The sequence below is a fragment of the Talpa occidentalis genome, unplaced genomic scaffold (genome assembly GCF_014898055.3).
Source record: "Talpa occidentalis isolate TD23 unplaced genomic scaffold, MPIMG_talOcc4v2.1 talOcc4.4, whole genome shotgun sequence".
NCBI lineage: Eukaryota > Metazoa > Chordata > Mammalia > Eulipotyphla > Talpidae > Talpa > Talpa occidentalis.
In genome coordinates, this window is record NW_023604295.1 from 55212654 (window position 1) to 55227268 (window position 14615).

General features: G+C 34.9%; 1 protein-coding gene across 11 annotated transcripts in view; it reads right to left on the reverse strand.

Annotated features, from left to right (window-relative positions):
• The window catches only part of DZIP3 (DAZ interacting zinc finger protein 3), a 110513-nt gene that overhangs the window by 35225 nt on the left and 60673 nt on the right, over positions 1-14615 (reverse strand). For 8 of the 11 annotated variants that reach the window (XR_008553877.1, XM_054700616.1, XM_054700611.1 and 5 more), the window contains 9 exons: positions 13239-13335; positions 11471-11574; positions 9573-9660; positions 7500-7601; positions 5636-5761; positions 3648-3784; positions 1996-2143; positions 1014-1160; positions 828-926 (listed from right to left, as the gene is read on the reverse strand). Coding sequence is in view for 10 of the 11 variants with exons in the window: in XM_054700616.1 (XP_054556591.1) it covers positions 828-926; positions 1014-1160; positions 1996-2143; positions 3648-3784; positions 5636-5761; positions 7500-7601; positions 9573-9660; positions 11471-11574; positions 13239-13335 (1048 nt within the window). In the remaining variant the exon portion in view is untranslated. Of the gene's footprint in view, positions 1-827; positions 927-1013; positions 1161-1995; positions 2144-3647; positions 3785-5635; positions 5762-7275; positions 7344-7499; positions 7602-9572; positions 9661-11470; positions 11575-13238; positions 13336-14615 lie in introns of those variants that run through there. The other 3 variants (XM_054700614.1, XM_054700615.1, XM_054700620.1) reach the window with 2 other exon arrangements.

Sequence of the window (14615 nt, forward strand, 5' to 3'; positions counted from 1 at the left end):
TCTAGGTGAAGCAGTACTGTTGCTAAACTGCCACTGAACTGCCATGTCAATTAACATTCCTCCCAGTTCTATGCAAGGGAACTGTCTTCCTGGTACCATTAAATCTCACTGTTGTCCCCGTCTGCTGTAAAGTGTTTGGAGATCTGAGACAACACAGTGCAATCTGTGGCTAGGTATGGAGAAACAGGAATAAATGTGTTTGTGTGGTACCCAAAAGTCCTGAATAATATCCAGTGGGACTCATGACAGCAATGGATGATGACACAGTAAGGTAGTATAAGTCTCAATCAATTAGTGGTAAATATTAAAAAAGCAAGTTTATCTAATTTGAAAGGAGGCTTGCATTCTCATGTTTATTGCAGCACTATTTATAATAGCCAATTATGGCTATTAAATGCCCACAAACAGATAAGTGGATCAAGAAGATGGATCAAAGGAATATTTATCAGAATGGATAAACTTGTATGATTTGCAGCAACATGGATGGAGCTGAAAGGGATAATGCTAAATGAAATAATTCATAGAAAGATAAAAGCCATATAATGTCACTAGTGTGTGGAATATAGACAAACCTATCTAAGGGTTAGATAAAGACAACCTTAAAAACTAACGCTTGAGAGCTGACCACAGAATTGAAGCATCCAGAGGGGAGGAGGGAGAGGGGTGGTAAGAACAAAAAGGGAAGGAAGCACAACGGACTATGGTGGGGGACTATGGGTGAGTTGGTGATGGGTGCTTTTGGTGGCAATATCTGATGGGGATATCCTAATATTACTTCAATTAAAAATAAATAAAAATGAAATAAAAAGTTAGATTTAATGCATTACCTGAGAGTGAAATTTATGAGCACAAGGCAAAACTGACAGGTTTTCTGGAGAAAGATTTTCATGACAGATCACACAAGGCTCCTCTTCCTCCTCATCATCCTAGAGAAAAACACACAAAGGTTAAATTCAGCTCCCTTTTTTCCTCCCCGAATTTAATGCATTTAGAATCTGCAATTCCAGACTCACCAAATTATTGGCTCCTTCCCATGTGGCAGGACTTTGTGAAGTGAGGGCCCTCCAGGCTTGCTTGGGTGGCTGGGCAGCATTAGACTGTGGTGCAGTATGGCTGGGTGAAACATTACTACCACCATTTGGCACTGATTTTCCTTGACTCTAAAAATAAAAATATTACACTCTTTTAAAGAATTGCTCTAAAATAAGAAGTATTAGGACCTCCCTGGTGGCGCAAGGGGTTAAGTCTCAGAACTATCAAGGTATCCGCAGCCACTGTAACCTGAGTTCCATCCCCGGCCAGGGAGCTAACCCACATGACACAGCAGACCTCTCCTCTCGCCCACTGCTCCCCTCAGCAGTGTATTTCAGTAGATCTGACTGTTCTGCTGCCCACTGTCCCTGGTGAATCCTCTCACACCCCACACCTCTGGCCTATACCCCAGAGTTCTTGTATGCATAAATAAATAAAAAAATAAATCTTCAAAAAAATAATAAAATAAGTAGTACTGAGAATAGCACATAATAGCATACAGTGAGAATTAGCAAAAGGGTAAATAAAGGTCAATCATATTCATGAGAAATCTTTTTACATGTATCAAATTATTTTTATTGAGGTACACTGATTTTTAAAACAGTATGTTTTAGGGGTATTGGTTCACATCTCTTTAGATATTACTAAATGTGCCCATCAAGAGAAACCTTAAAAATAGACTATATTACATATATACTCAGAGCAATTTAAGGACAGAAATCTATACACTCTAAATTAAATCTTTGCAGAACATAGGGAAAAAAGTCTTCCTTCAAGATCATTCAAAGTAACCCAGAGTAAATTACAAGAGGATCAGTTTTATTCTAGGATGATCAGATGCTCAGTATTTCCCATGTCATTTGTCAGTTAAATTGTTTATTATTAATAGATGATTTAACATGAACATGTTATAAACACAATTACAACATGTAACTGTAGAAATAAGAGACTTTTACTTTTTACCTGAGCTCTCTTGGGGCCAATAAGCTGAGAAATCTTGTAAACAATTTCATCAAATGTCAGTCCAGATAAAGACTTTCCATGAGTATCCTTCAATTGCCTAAAGAAATCTGTAAGCTCCTTTCTGGAAGAGATCAAGGAAAGAATTGCCCTACTGCCTTAAGGATGCAAACAAGATATAAAATCCTATCATATGATTAATACATAAACACTGATATAGACATGACTCTTTAGATGTTTGATATAAAAAAAATCACAGATCAATCTACATTTATCTTAAATGAAAATGAAATGAATATGTTCTTGAATGATGCTGTGTTCATGAGTGAAAAATTTTAGTATTTATTCTCCAAATAGTTTTTTAAATCAAGTTTGCTTTCTACTTGCATTCTGATCTGTTTACACCATACCTTTCAAAACTCTCAATCAGGACCAAAATAATCCCTTTTACCGCTCTGACTACTGGTTAACTATTAATGTTAACAGTTTTATTTTTATAAAACTCAGAAATGGAAAACAAAAAAGAAAAGGAAAGATTAAAAGACAAATTATGTAATTAAAAAAATCCTAGGACAATTTAAGTGATATGTTCCTTTTCAATTACCATGGTCCACTGACCCATAACTGCATTTACATTTTTGGTAGGCTAGGGCAGGATGAAGTAATTTTCTTTTCCAAATTAAGTGGAATGTCATCAGTCTTATAACATAACCTTTAATGTACTATTTATTCATTTACTTTATTCATTATACATATTCATTTGTTCATTTTATTCATTATACATACTCATTTTATACATATTCTTATTACAACTGTATTATAGTTCTATTTCTAAAATAAGCTAATCCTAGAGTTTAACAGTATGTACACCATAGATAAAAGTGTTCATCTTCAAAATGTTCATCTTGAAAATACTGGTGAACACTAGAATTATTTCCTTGGATATAAGGGTAAAGATAAACTTCATTTCTGGAGAAGTATTAAATGCTAACGTCAGAATTTTAAAAAGCACAGTAAAATCGGCATTTCACTATGCTCCATAATGAAGAAACTAGAAAGACCCTAAATAAATTAAGGAAATAGAAAAGTAAAACCTGATGATATTTGGGCTTATACAATCAACCTATTTCCAAAGTGAGTTTTAAGGTAATCATTGCAGCTGGTAGTATGATAATTGGATAGGTTTAGAACTAGCTGTACTTTCAGCAAATGAGCAAATCTAAATTTAAAAATTTGATTTGTTCTCCCATGAATTAAGACTAATAATTTTAATGAAGAGGTTTAGGTTAGAGTTATATTAAATACTACCCCTTCTTGAAAAATTTCCTTGCTAAGGAAATACCTGTATTTGTGTGTATATGTTATACTTATCTGCAATGTTTCAGTGCTGAAATTATGCACTATAGCATATGACTTGTACGCACCACTAAATAAAAACTCATAGCAGGAATCTAGAAAACTTAAATAAGGGACCAGGAAAATGAATATAAGAAAGTGAAAATCAAAATCAACAAAAAACTATGAACCAGAGACACTTTTTGGGGGGTGGGGGGTGGGAGGGGAAGGATTGGGGTCAGAATGGGGCGTTTGCAATTGTATGGGGGAATATAAAAATAAAATTAAAAAAAAAAACAAAAAAACAAAAACTAAGGTACCTGGTCTGTTGTGGAAAGGCAGTTTTCAGCTTGTCTATAATCTTCTCCCAATTCATTGTGGGTTCACTTCCCAGACCTGCACTGGGAGGAACAGCCTCTCCTACAGGGGCTGGGACAGTCCAGGCTATACCAGTCACCTGTGAGGAGCAGAGAGTTACAGCCCATCAGCTTCAATCTTTAGGAAGTAACATTCAATGCAGCGTGACATTTCCATACTTCAGGAAGTGGGAGGAATGAAGAATACTGACATACATGTTCCCTTTGAAGAGTTTTTCTTAACTAGCACAACGATATTTCTAATTTTTATAATTATGTTTATTTTAAAAATGGGACATGTTGCTCTCAGTAATTGCAAATATGTAAAAAGTCATCGCATTATCTAATTAAGTCCTTAAAGATAGATCTGTATGTCTGAGCATAAGTGATGTCCATAGACTATGAATCATTAAAAAAAAAAAGATTGTGGCACAGTATTTATGGTACATGGTCATTTTATATTAAGTTTTTAAATGTGTATGCATAGAAAAAGGCCTGTAAATTAAACAGTCTGTAAGCAGTGATTTTATAGGATTCAACTGCAGGATAATTTGGCTTTATTCTTGGTTGATGTCTATTATATACTTTGTATATTTCTATATTATTCACATTTTTATGATTAACATACACTATTTTTACAATTAGAAAAAGTTAACTTGAATTTTCAAAGAGCTAAATAAAGATGACCATACTACTATAATGTCTGTTCAGCACTATTACAAAATTGTAGTGATACCTCAGAGGCATGAAACCATCAAAGTTTCTTCCATATTTTATGGTAGCTCCTTCTTAGAACCATTAAGATTTTATTTAATGGTAAGTGAATATTTTTGGAGTTCTAATCAATTACTTATGATAATTAAAAATATGGCAACTTTTTCCTATGGCTCTGAGGGTTATTTTCAAATATAAGGTTATATTCATGAAAAATTAACTTTTAACCATTGGAATAATTTATGCAAACTAGTAAGTCAGAGAAGGAGCAAAATATTGCCTGGAAATCTGGGTTTGCCTCAGTATCAAGTTTTCCCTGAGGAATCAGAAAGTAATTTTAGAAGGCTAAGGGCTTTACTGTTTTCAATAAAACTTTATCATAGCTGCTTACAGAATGGCGTGGGAGTAAACCATGCAAGCAACATGGTGATAAAACATGTGGTGCTTAGTTAACATATATCCACTATATTTGTTTGCAGAGGCAACCTTTTACAAAAATAAGCAGAGTCCATTTATTTATAATATATAGTTACACAAACAAAAGAAACAATTGACTAATATCTACTTGTGGAACAGTCAAGATTAGAGATTTTTTTCATTAGATATATTTAATGTCACCCTTCTGGGAGATTTTTGTTTTAATAAAAAGTTTTGTCAATATTACATCTAATAATTCTAGTTATTTAAAATTCCTCTATTGCTTATTCAGGTTTGGATAAGGTTTTCTGGCTATTTGAAGTAGGAAGAGTTGTATTTTCCAGTATGTGGTCGAAGGTGATATTGGTTTTTTTTAGATAAAATTGAAACACTGTCCTACTACACATGCATATTTATGTATGTGTGAATCAAATTTTTCTTTGACTTTGGCATAATTTAGTTCGTTGTAACTTGGCCCTTTTGCTTTTCTGTCTACCCAAAAGCCATGCTAAATACAAATTAACTATTTAAAATCTCAATCCATTTTGCATTGTTGCTTGTTATAGGAGCAAAACTGTAATTGTAAGGATTCTCTATGGAAAACAAATTGATTTTTATATCACAAAACACAACTAGTATCAGTTAATTAAATAATAATAAGCACCATTAACACAGAGCTTCAATGGAACTATTCATTATCACCACCATCGTCACCATGACCATCACTTATCAAATAAAGGAACAAAGAGAAAATATTTATTTCAGAAGTGTACTGTGGTGATAACTAGTTAACGTCTATTCCACCGAAAAGTGTTCTGTACCAGGGGAGCTCTAGGTTGCCCAGTTGCAGAGATGACTCCAGGGCAAACAGCAGACATTTGAGGAACAGTGAGTATGGGTCTATAGAAGGATTCTTTCACAAGGGGTCGTCCCAAGAACTGCTGCATCTAAAAGAGAAAATGTAAAATAAAAAGACGAAAACCTACTTATTTATCTACTTAAATAGGCAATGATCTAAACTTACAGAGCAATGTTCAGGGGAAACAGTGATTTAAAATCTAGATACAAAGTACATTAGTTAAATATATGAATGTTTGGAAAAGCAAAAGGCAGTGAAATATACTAAAGGACACTGAGTGACAGAAGATAATTGGCTTCTAGTTCTACTTTCTCTCCAACTAGCTGAGTAACCCTGGATGCCAAGGTTACAAATCAGTAAAATAAGAGGATCAGGTTAGGTGGTCTTTAAGGTTCCCTCGCAACTGTAGTAATATAGGGCCATGAAAAGGAGCTCCTCAGTGCATACTGCCCATGTTTAGTAGAAATTTCACTAAGAAACCAAAGTTGTCTACAGAAAATACTACTTTTGTTACTCTGTACTGAGGGATCTTACACTGCTTGATGGAATTCTGACAATTCCGAGGACAGTAGAAAGGTAAAATGGGGTGGCCCTGCGAGACAACTCTCCCTAGTTTCTTGTAGATATGTTTCTGAGTGTAACTGTACTTTTCATGGGGTTGTGGAAAGCTAGCCCTTCTTAGCATCTACCAATAGGATAGATACCTCATTGGTTGAACTACAAATGAGGACAGATTTACTGAGCATCTACCATATGTTAGAACACTAGCATAAAGCAGTAGTTCAACTATTAGATGAATTAAAAAAATAAACATTAACACAGCTCTTAAGTAATGACCTGAAAACCTGCACATGAAAGGTTGATGGGGAACTTTATAGTGGATAATCAGGTTGACATTCAATTTTTAACATCACTAACGGAGAGACATCATGTGCGTTCTGTACAAATATGTACTCTTGCCAAAACTATTGAACCTGATTCTAAACCTTCCAGATCTAATGATAAGTTTATAGGAAACAGTAGAACATACATAATGACACTGCAAGTATGTAATAAGTTAAATCAACAATGTTGGACTGTGGATAAATGACACCTAGTTGTTTTTTTTTTTTTTAGACAAAAGAAATGCATGAATAAAAGGGAAGGGGGTTATGGTAACTGTTACAAACATAAAGGAGAACAATAATTAGCCAAATGCAAAGTATAAACCTCACTTGTATTGTTTTAAAAATGAGGGCTTTTAAAGGTAATTATAACCAACCCAGAAATACTACTGAGGTAAGGAAAATACATATTGGAGGCAATTGGGAAAATGTAAGTTTTAAATGATATTAGATGTTAAAAATTATACTTTTTTAGGTAAGAGACTGTGATTATATCAAATAATAAGAGTTCTCATCTTCTCAGGAATATATGGTAAAGCACAAATGGATGCGATTATAGGATATCTCAGGTTTATTTTAAAATACTCCAGTAGGGAGAAAATAGGGGATGACAATATGCTGACAGTGTTAAAGTTGGCTCAGAGTATAGGGGAGATTGATAGGATGAATGAGAATATATTACCTCTTTAGATATCACATGCATCCCTAAAATCCAGTGTGATCCTATGTATTGATCTCAGCTGAGCCAGGCAACGAATTGTATCATCTGGAGATGATATACTAGAACTATTTAGGAATAAATAGGAATATTTTCAAATGATATGCACAAGTACCTATGCTATTTTGAATACATATTAAACATAACATATTTTATGTTTCACAATCCTTATCATTTTATCAAGACAAAGATGTACATTTTTTTCAAAATTTCGTATTTCTTACCAGCATGTCAGGATTGGGTGGTGGTGGAGGAAGTTGGATTGGAGGCAAGGTACTCAAGGCAAATCCTTGCTTCACCTTGTTAATTTGTTCATTGTACTGTGTCTGGTAGAAGAGAAGCAATATTTCAGAGCAAAATCAACTTCACAGAAAAAGCATATGGGAATTCTTGATGTAGTTTTGAAGAATACAACACAGAATAGTGATTTGTGACCCAGTAGGTCAGAATTTAAAAAATGTTTGACATAAAAACAATTCTATGGACCACTATTCCTAAATGTACATAGTTGTATTTTTAGAAGTATCTGTTGACTGTTACAATACAGAGACATGTAATTCACAGCTCTTTGTGATAATTCTTCAGTGTTACCAAAATTTTTAGCCCCTAATGGGAACTACTATTATAATGTGAACATAGTCTAAAAAATTAAGAAGGTTTAAAATAACATACTAGCTGATTAACTATGGGGAAAAGGTATTTGTAACAAAGAGTTAAAACTATTTGCAAATGTTCATTTTAGGGAATATGTTAAATATTTACATTTTGCTTCACTCAAAAAATATACTACTAATTTTCTTTAATTCCATATATACCTTTGTTTTATTCTCTTGGATTCTGCCAGAAAAAGACTACAGTTACTAAAGCTTAACAATATGCTGTCAACATTGTTTGCCATTGTCTCCAATTTCCTTTACCTTATTATTTTGTAAGCAACCTACAAGAGCTGGAAAAGAAAGTCTTAAGAAACAAAACATTTGTCTTAAAGACTCCTGCACAGGGGCCTCCCTAGTGGCACAAGGGTTAAGACACAGAACTATGAAGCTACCCACAGCCACTGCAGCATTAGTTCGATCCCTGGCCAGGGAGGTGACCCACATGGCACAGCAGACCTCTCCTGTCTTGCCCACTGCTCCCCTCAGCATTATATTTCAGTCAGTCTGCCTGTTCTGATCCCCACTCTATCTCTGGTAAATCCTCTCATCCCCCACACCTCTGGCCTGTACCCCAGGTCTTGTATGCATAAAATAAATAAATAAATAAAAAGACTCCTGCACAGAGGACATGTGCTTGTAAGAGAAAGTAAGGATACGGAACATGGGGCAGCTCTTTTGAGGTCGGAACTTTGAATAAACCTAACAGAAATGCTAAGCACTGCTAAAGACTAAGGATGAGATCCAGGAGAGAAACAGTCAAGACAACTAACAAAAACACTAAATAGTTGTCTTGATGCAGCTATTCACAATTGCATGTCATTGTTTCATGGGCAATATTGTGAAATCACAAAACAGTCAACAAATGTCAACTCTAAGATAAGTAAAAACATTCTAAAATCAAATGAATAAATATTCAGTGGGTTACCTTTTTAGATTACCTTAGCATTGTCCCAATTCTATTAAACTAATAGTTAATAATTACATAAAAAGTTAAGACTGAAACTAATACAGGTCTATTTGATCTTCCTTTTACTTCTATAACATATAATTACTCACATCAAGCCATTTGTTTCTGATTGGAGCAATGTTAGCTTTGGAATTAGGTGTGAGATGATTTTTGAGTTTATCATTTATTATACTTAGGACTTAAAACACCACCTGTACAAGTCTAGAATGTTATCCACAACCAGCTACATGGAAGTAATCAATATCAAACCTCAAAAAGGCATACAATTCAATAAATGAATGAATGTTCTTAAATTTCTCTAGTAGTTCTAGTTTTTTTTTTTTTTAAAGATTTATTTATTTATATAAGCACTGGGTATAGTCAGAAGCGCGGGAGGGTGAGAGAATTCACCAGAGCCAGAGTGGGGAGCAGAGTAGGCAGAAGGACCGAACTACACTGCTGAGGGGAGCAGCAGGCGGCAGGAGAGGTCTGTGCGCCATATGGGACCCTCCTCTGGTGGCCGGGGAGCAGCCGGGGATCGAATCGGCGCTGCAGACTGCGGGCAGCTTTGCAACCCAGCACTCAACTGCTGCGCCACCAGGGAGGCCCTAGTTCTAGTTTTTAATGTTAGATGTTTTCTTTAAGTATATATACCTACAACTTTCAAGTCACTCTAAATATACTTCATGACTTACCCTGAGGAATGCAATCTTGTTTCTAACATCTGTCACAATGGCATTCCAACTGTCCACTGCAGCCTTTAATTGAAGTGATTCTAAGTTGCTGGTGTAGAAAAGGAGACATAAGAGAAAGTTATTTCTTTTTATATACCACTTAGATCTCTAAAAATTTCCATTATATTTTCTAGTAGATATGGTAAGAAAAAAACAACAAAATTATCTCCATCACCAACAATTACGTCAAATGGGCACAAAGCTGTAATGAAGGGCTTGTTAAAAATAAAATAGAGTAGGAGTATATAAGATTAACATTTTCAGGAGCAAATACAACTTCTGCCTCCAGAACACCAAGTTTTTTTCTATCCTGACAATTTTTAGGAGATATTGTAAAATCCTTGTACAGGTATCTCTCCACTGAAGTAGAAAGGCAGAGAAGGCCAAAAAGGGGAATTTGCCCTAGCCAGCCAATGTAGGAACATCTCAAAGATGTTGACTTATCTTGGAAGCAAGGTTTGGACTATCTTCACATTAACCCTTATATCACAGGATCACTATTGGCCTATCAGACTCCTTTGCAAATTACAGGAAAAAACACTTTGGGAGGGCAAATCAGAAAAAAGTACCTCTTTTGTGAGAATGAATTAGATTATTGCTTCCATACAGCGCATAAATCGCACAAATATAGCAACTCTGTCAAACATGCCCACCAAATGAAGAAAGCACAGCTTTGAGGTGTTTAGGCTCTGCTATCTCTAGAAATGAAATTTCATGTGGCTTTTTAGAAGGTTTCTATCAGTTATAATATCCTTACACTAGTATTACCTAGCATAATAGCTTTAGAAGAGTAAAAAACAAGTTATCACTGAAATCTCTTAAAATTAGGCATGATAATGTTCTCATTTACAAAGCGTCTTTTCCTTTATAAGCAAAGATAGACTGATCTCTTACAAAAGTGCTTTCCCAAAACTGAATGCACATCAGTATGTAATGGGAATCTTGCTAAATATCAGAGATTCTGATTCTTTAGAATTAAAGAACGATGATGATCATTATAATTATTAAAAAATAATGCCTTGGTCCCAGAGATTCTAATATAATTATTTAAGTTTGAAAGTCTACCCCAAGACTATAAATTTATAGATCTCATGCAACCTGCCCAATGTTTGAAAATCACTTATAGTATAGCAGAAAATTGCTTTTAACATGATTTTAAGTGTTAATACTAATTTTTCCTTCAATATACTCCAAAGGTATTTAAAATTTAACACTAGAAAGAGAAAACAATTCGAAAAAAGTTTTCCAATTAGAATCTACCGTGTTTTGTAAATATCTAGCTTCATACATGTCTGAGACTTGTTCTATTTCACTGCAGAAGGGAAAAATACATTCTGCACTCCTAGACTTTGCAGTGCTTCAGCAGAGGGAATAAAGTGAAAACATCAAAGTAACTAAATGATTTCTGAGATTTAAAAAATAAGGGCCTTTGGGCCTCCCCGGTGGCGCAGCGGTTGAGCGCGGGGTTGCGAAGCTGCTCGCGGCCTCTGCGGCGCCAGTTCGATCCCCGGCTGCTCCCCGGCCACCAGAGGAGGGTCCCACATGGCGCGCAGAACTCTCCTGCCGCCCGCTGCTCCCCTCAGCAGTGTACTTTGGTCCTTCTGCCTGCTCTGCTCCCCGCTCTGGCTCTGGTGAATTCTCTCACCCTCCCGCGCTTCTGACTGTACCCAGTGCAAGTATAAACAAAACAAACAATCAAATAAATAAAACATGCCTCTAAAAAAAAAATAAATTTAAAAAAAAAAAAAGGGCCTTTCACTCCAAAGACTCTGATGTCATTATGTAAATCATATCACGGATTATGCATAACCTTGGAGCTCTTGCAGTCAGGATACATTAAGGAAGACAGGGAAGGTTACCTTGCTGCCATGTGAGTCACCCTCGCAAGCTGACTGAGGCATTCCTTTTCAGTCTGTTCTAGATGCAGCAAACCAAAATCTCTACGACACTGTAAGAAATACACCTAGATTTTTGAGAGAAAGGAAAAGAAGTTGAGGTGTCCTTGTAAAATTTTCTTCAATAATTTCAAGTAAATTTTAAGCTATTTTTCAATCTCTCCAAGCAGCACGTGAGTTTCTTGATCTTCCATGATACATTATAAACACTTTTTGATCTAATTTTTTATTAGTAGTTTATTAATATCATACAATTGGATAAATCAATTCTATTTTTTTATTCAATGGTTACTGGATTGGTAAATATTCTGGAACATTAGTTTTCAAACATGGAAATAATTGGAATTATCTCAGAAACTTAAAATATAATGCCTTGATCTCAGAGATTCTAATTTAATTGATACCAGGTGTGGCCCAGGTTAGGAATTTTTAAAAGCTATCAGGGTGATTCTAATATGCTGCAAAATTTGAGAATACGCAAAAGAAATTTATTTTGTTTTCATTGATAAAGGGATAAAAAAATACTGCTCTTCCTTGATTTACATCAGGGTTAAATCTCTCCAAACCCATAAGTTGAAAAATAACAAAAGCTGAAAATGCTGATTGAAGTTGCAGCTCACTGCTGCTGCCCAGCATTAAGAGAAAACACCCTACAGTTTCTTCCAAATGCATAATACTGTCATACTACTGTAGGAGCAAAAACTTGGAAGTACAACCATCATAAAACCCAGGGGTTGTCTGTAATTAGACCATATAGGATCAAATAGTCCAACTGGGTTTTGGAGGTGATCTAATGTCTCTGCCATGGCAGGAATCCCTTCTGCACCATTATTATTACATGGTAACATAACCTCTTTTTTCCTGCTAATCACTCAAATTCACTGAAAAGATACTCTTATAATCCAGCACTGTGATTCTAAGATTAATAATGGAAGTAGAAAGAAGCCTTCTTACTAAAAGCAGAAAAAAAATATACAAAAGTTGAGTTCTTAAAGTAATCAGAACTTTTGTTGTTGTTAAAGCTAGCACTCCAACATATTAGTTTCCAGGGATTTTGGGTTCAGATATCACTACTTGACTGTTTACCTCCTAATTCCTAAGTCTCTGCTAAAGAATAGAGCTTATTCATACAGAAGGAGTAAGGTTTGTAATGCTTTTAATATCAGCATGTTCAAAAGTTTGAATCTTACTGTATATCAAGTTAGGTTACCTATAATAAAAATTATGTAAACATATATAACCATATTTCTTTTCATAGACCCTAGTTGTAGAATTCTAAAGCTGACTTAGAAGAAACTGGGTAACTTTCTGGAGGTCTAGAGGGCAAGTTGGTTCTTGACATTGGAATGTATGATGTGTATGCATTTTCTGAAAGATCTTTGTAAGCAGTATCAAAGAAAGGAGATATGATAGCAACAGTGAAATATTATTCTTTAGAACTCTGGTTTCATAAGACTTTTCCCTAGATGTCTGTACTTGCTACATATAACTTAAGCAAACTGATTTCTATATGTCATTTTGGGGGAAACAACATAAGATCCTCAACATTGAAGTAATTACATACAAAATGCGAAATAGTGGCGGGGAAGCCATTAATTAGAACTGTGTTTTTCCAGCTGGTCCTAAGATGTCTTCTTTCTATATTCAAAAGATAGCCTTTTTTTCATTTCTTTAGCATACCTGAAAACTTCCCTCCCCAATCCCAGTTCTCTTTCTCTTGTTTTTTCTTTACCTCAGCTGTTAAAGCTCTGCTAGTTTCTGCATTCAATTTGTTTAAGTATGTTTTAATTGTGCTTTCCAGATTATGCTTCTCCATCTCCCACTGAGATCTGAAATATATGATCATTAAAGAATCAGTAAATTACAGCAAGGACAGACTTTCCACTTTATTCAGGAAGAAGAACGATATAACCTATCCAATGAGTAGATGATTCCATGGAAAAGTATACAGTACATTAACATAATAGCAAGTGAAGACATTAAAGTAAAAACCAGAAAAGTTTTTAATGGATTGTCATAGAGCTAAGTTACCACATTAAAATATTTTATTGGTTATCTTGGGGACCACATACAATACCTTAGAATAAAAACAAATCATTGGGGGAGAGGGAGAAAGATGATAACGACATTATTTGATGTAAATTATGGGAAATGGCTACCTGTGGGGTTTCTCTTTCTCTTATCCTATTTCAGGTTCCCACACTTGACCCCTAGAACTCTAAAACATGCAAAACAAATAATGTCTTTTGTGAAAATAATGAATTGAGAATATAACATTGTAACAGGGTCTTTACAAAAGCTATCCTCAATGTTTTATTATTTGAAGTATCTGGATGCTTGAGTACTGCCCAAACGTTGACGAGAAGCTTGACAAAAACAATATATATTAAACTATTAAGGCAAGTATTTCAAGAGGAAAAACAATCAAAATATTTGGGGAAAAATATTAACCAAGAAAAATTAGTAAAAATTTTCTTATAAGATCAAGAGAAAACAGATTTCATCAAAATTTAAGAACTTTTGTTCTTCAAAGGAGATCATCAGAAAGTGAAAAGACAATCCACACAATGGGAGAAAATGTTTGCCTATTATGTTTCTGATAAGCAAGCATTAAGACTCTTAAAACTCACCAACAAAAAGATAAATTGCCGGACTATAGATGGTTTGATGACTGTGAACATACTAAAAACTAAAGAATTGTATACTTTAATAGTGAATTTTATGCTCTCTGAATTAGATCTTAAAAAAGATATTTTAAAAATTACTTACAGACAAAAATATGTGAATCTGAATAAAATTTAGCCACTTTCACAAAACAGTGACATCTCATAGTATTGATTAGGGATTAAGAGACAAGGAAGCATACGCTCTAGTCCTGCAGTTTGTTGTGGGGTCATCACTTTGATGATTTAATCTTTCTCAGCAGTTTTCTAGGGCCAGAGCTAAGGTGAATATACTTTCCAATTTGCCTAGGACACTTTCAGTTCCTATCTGTTGTCCCAGTTAATTATTAAAACTGCTCAATCTGGGGCATCCTTGGTGGTGAAGTGGGTTGAGCGCAGTGCTGTGAAGGTGTCCACAGCCTCTGCAGCGTGGGTTTGATTCCTGG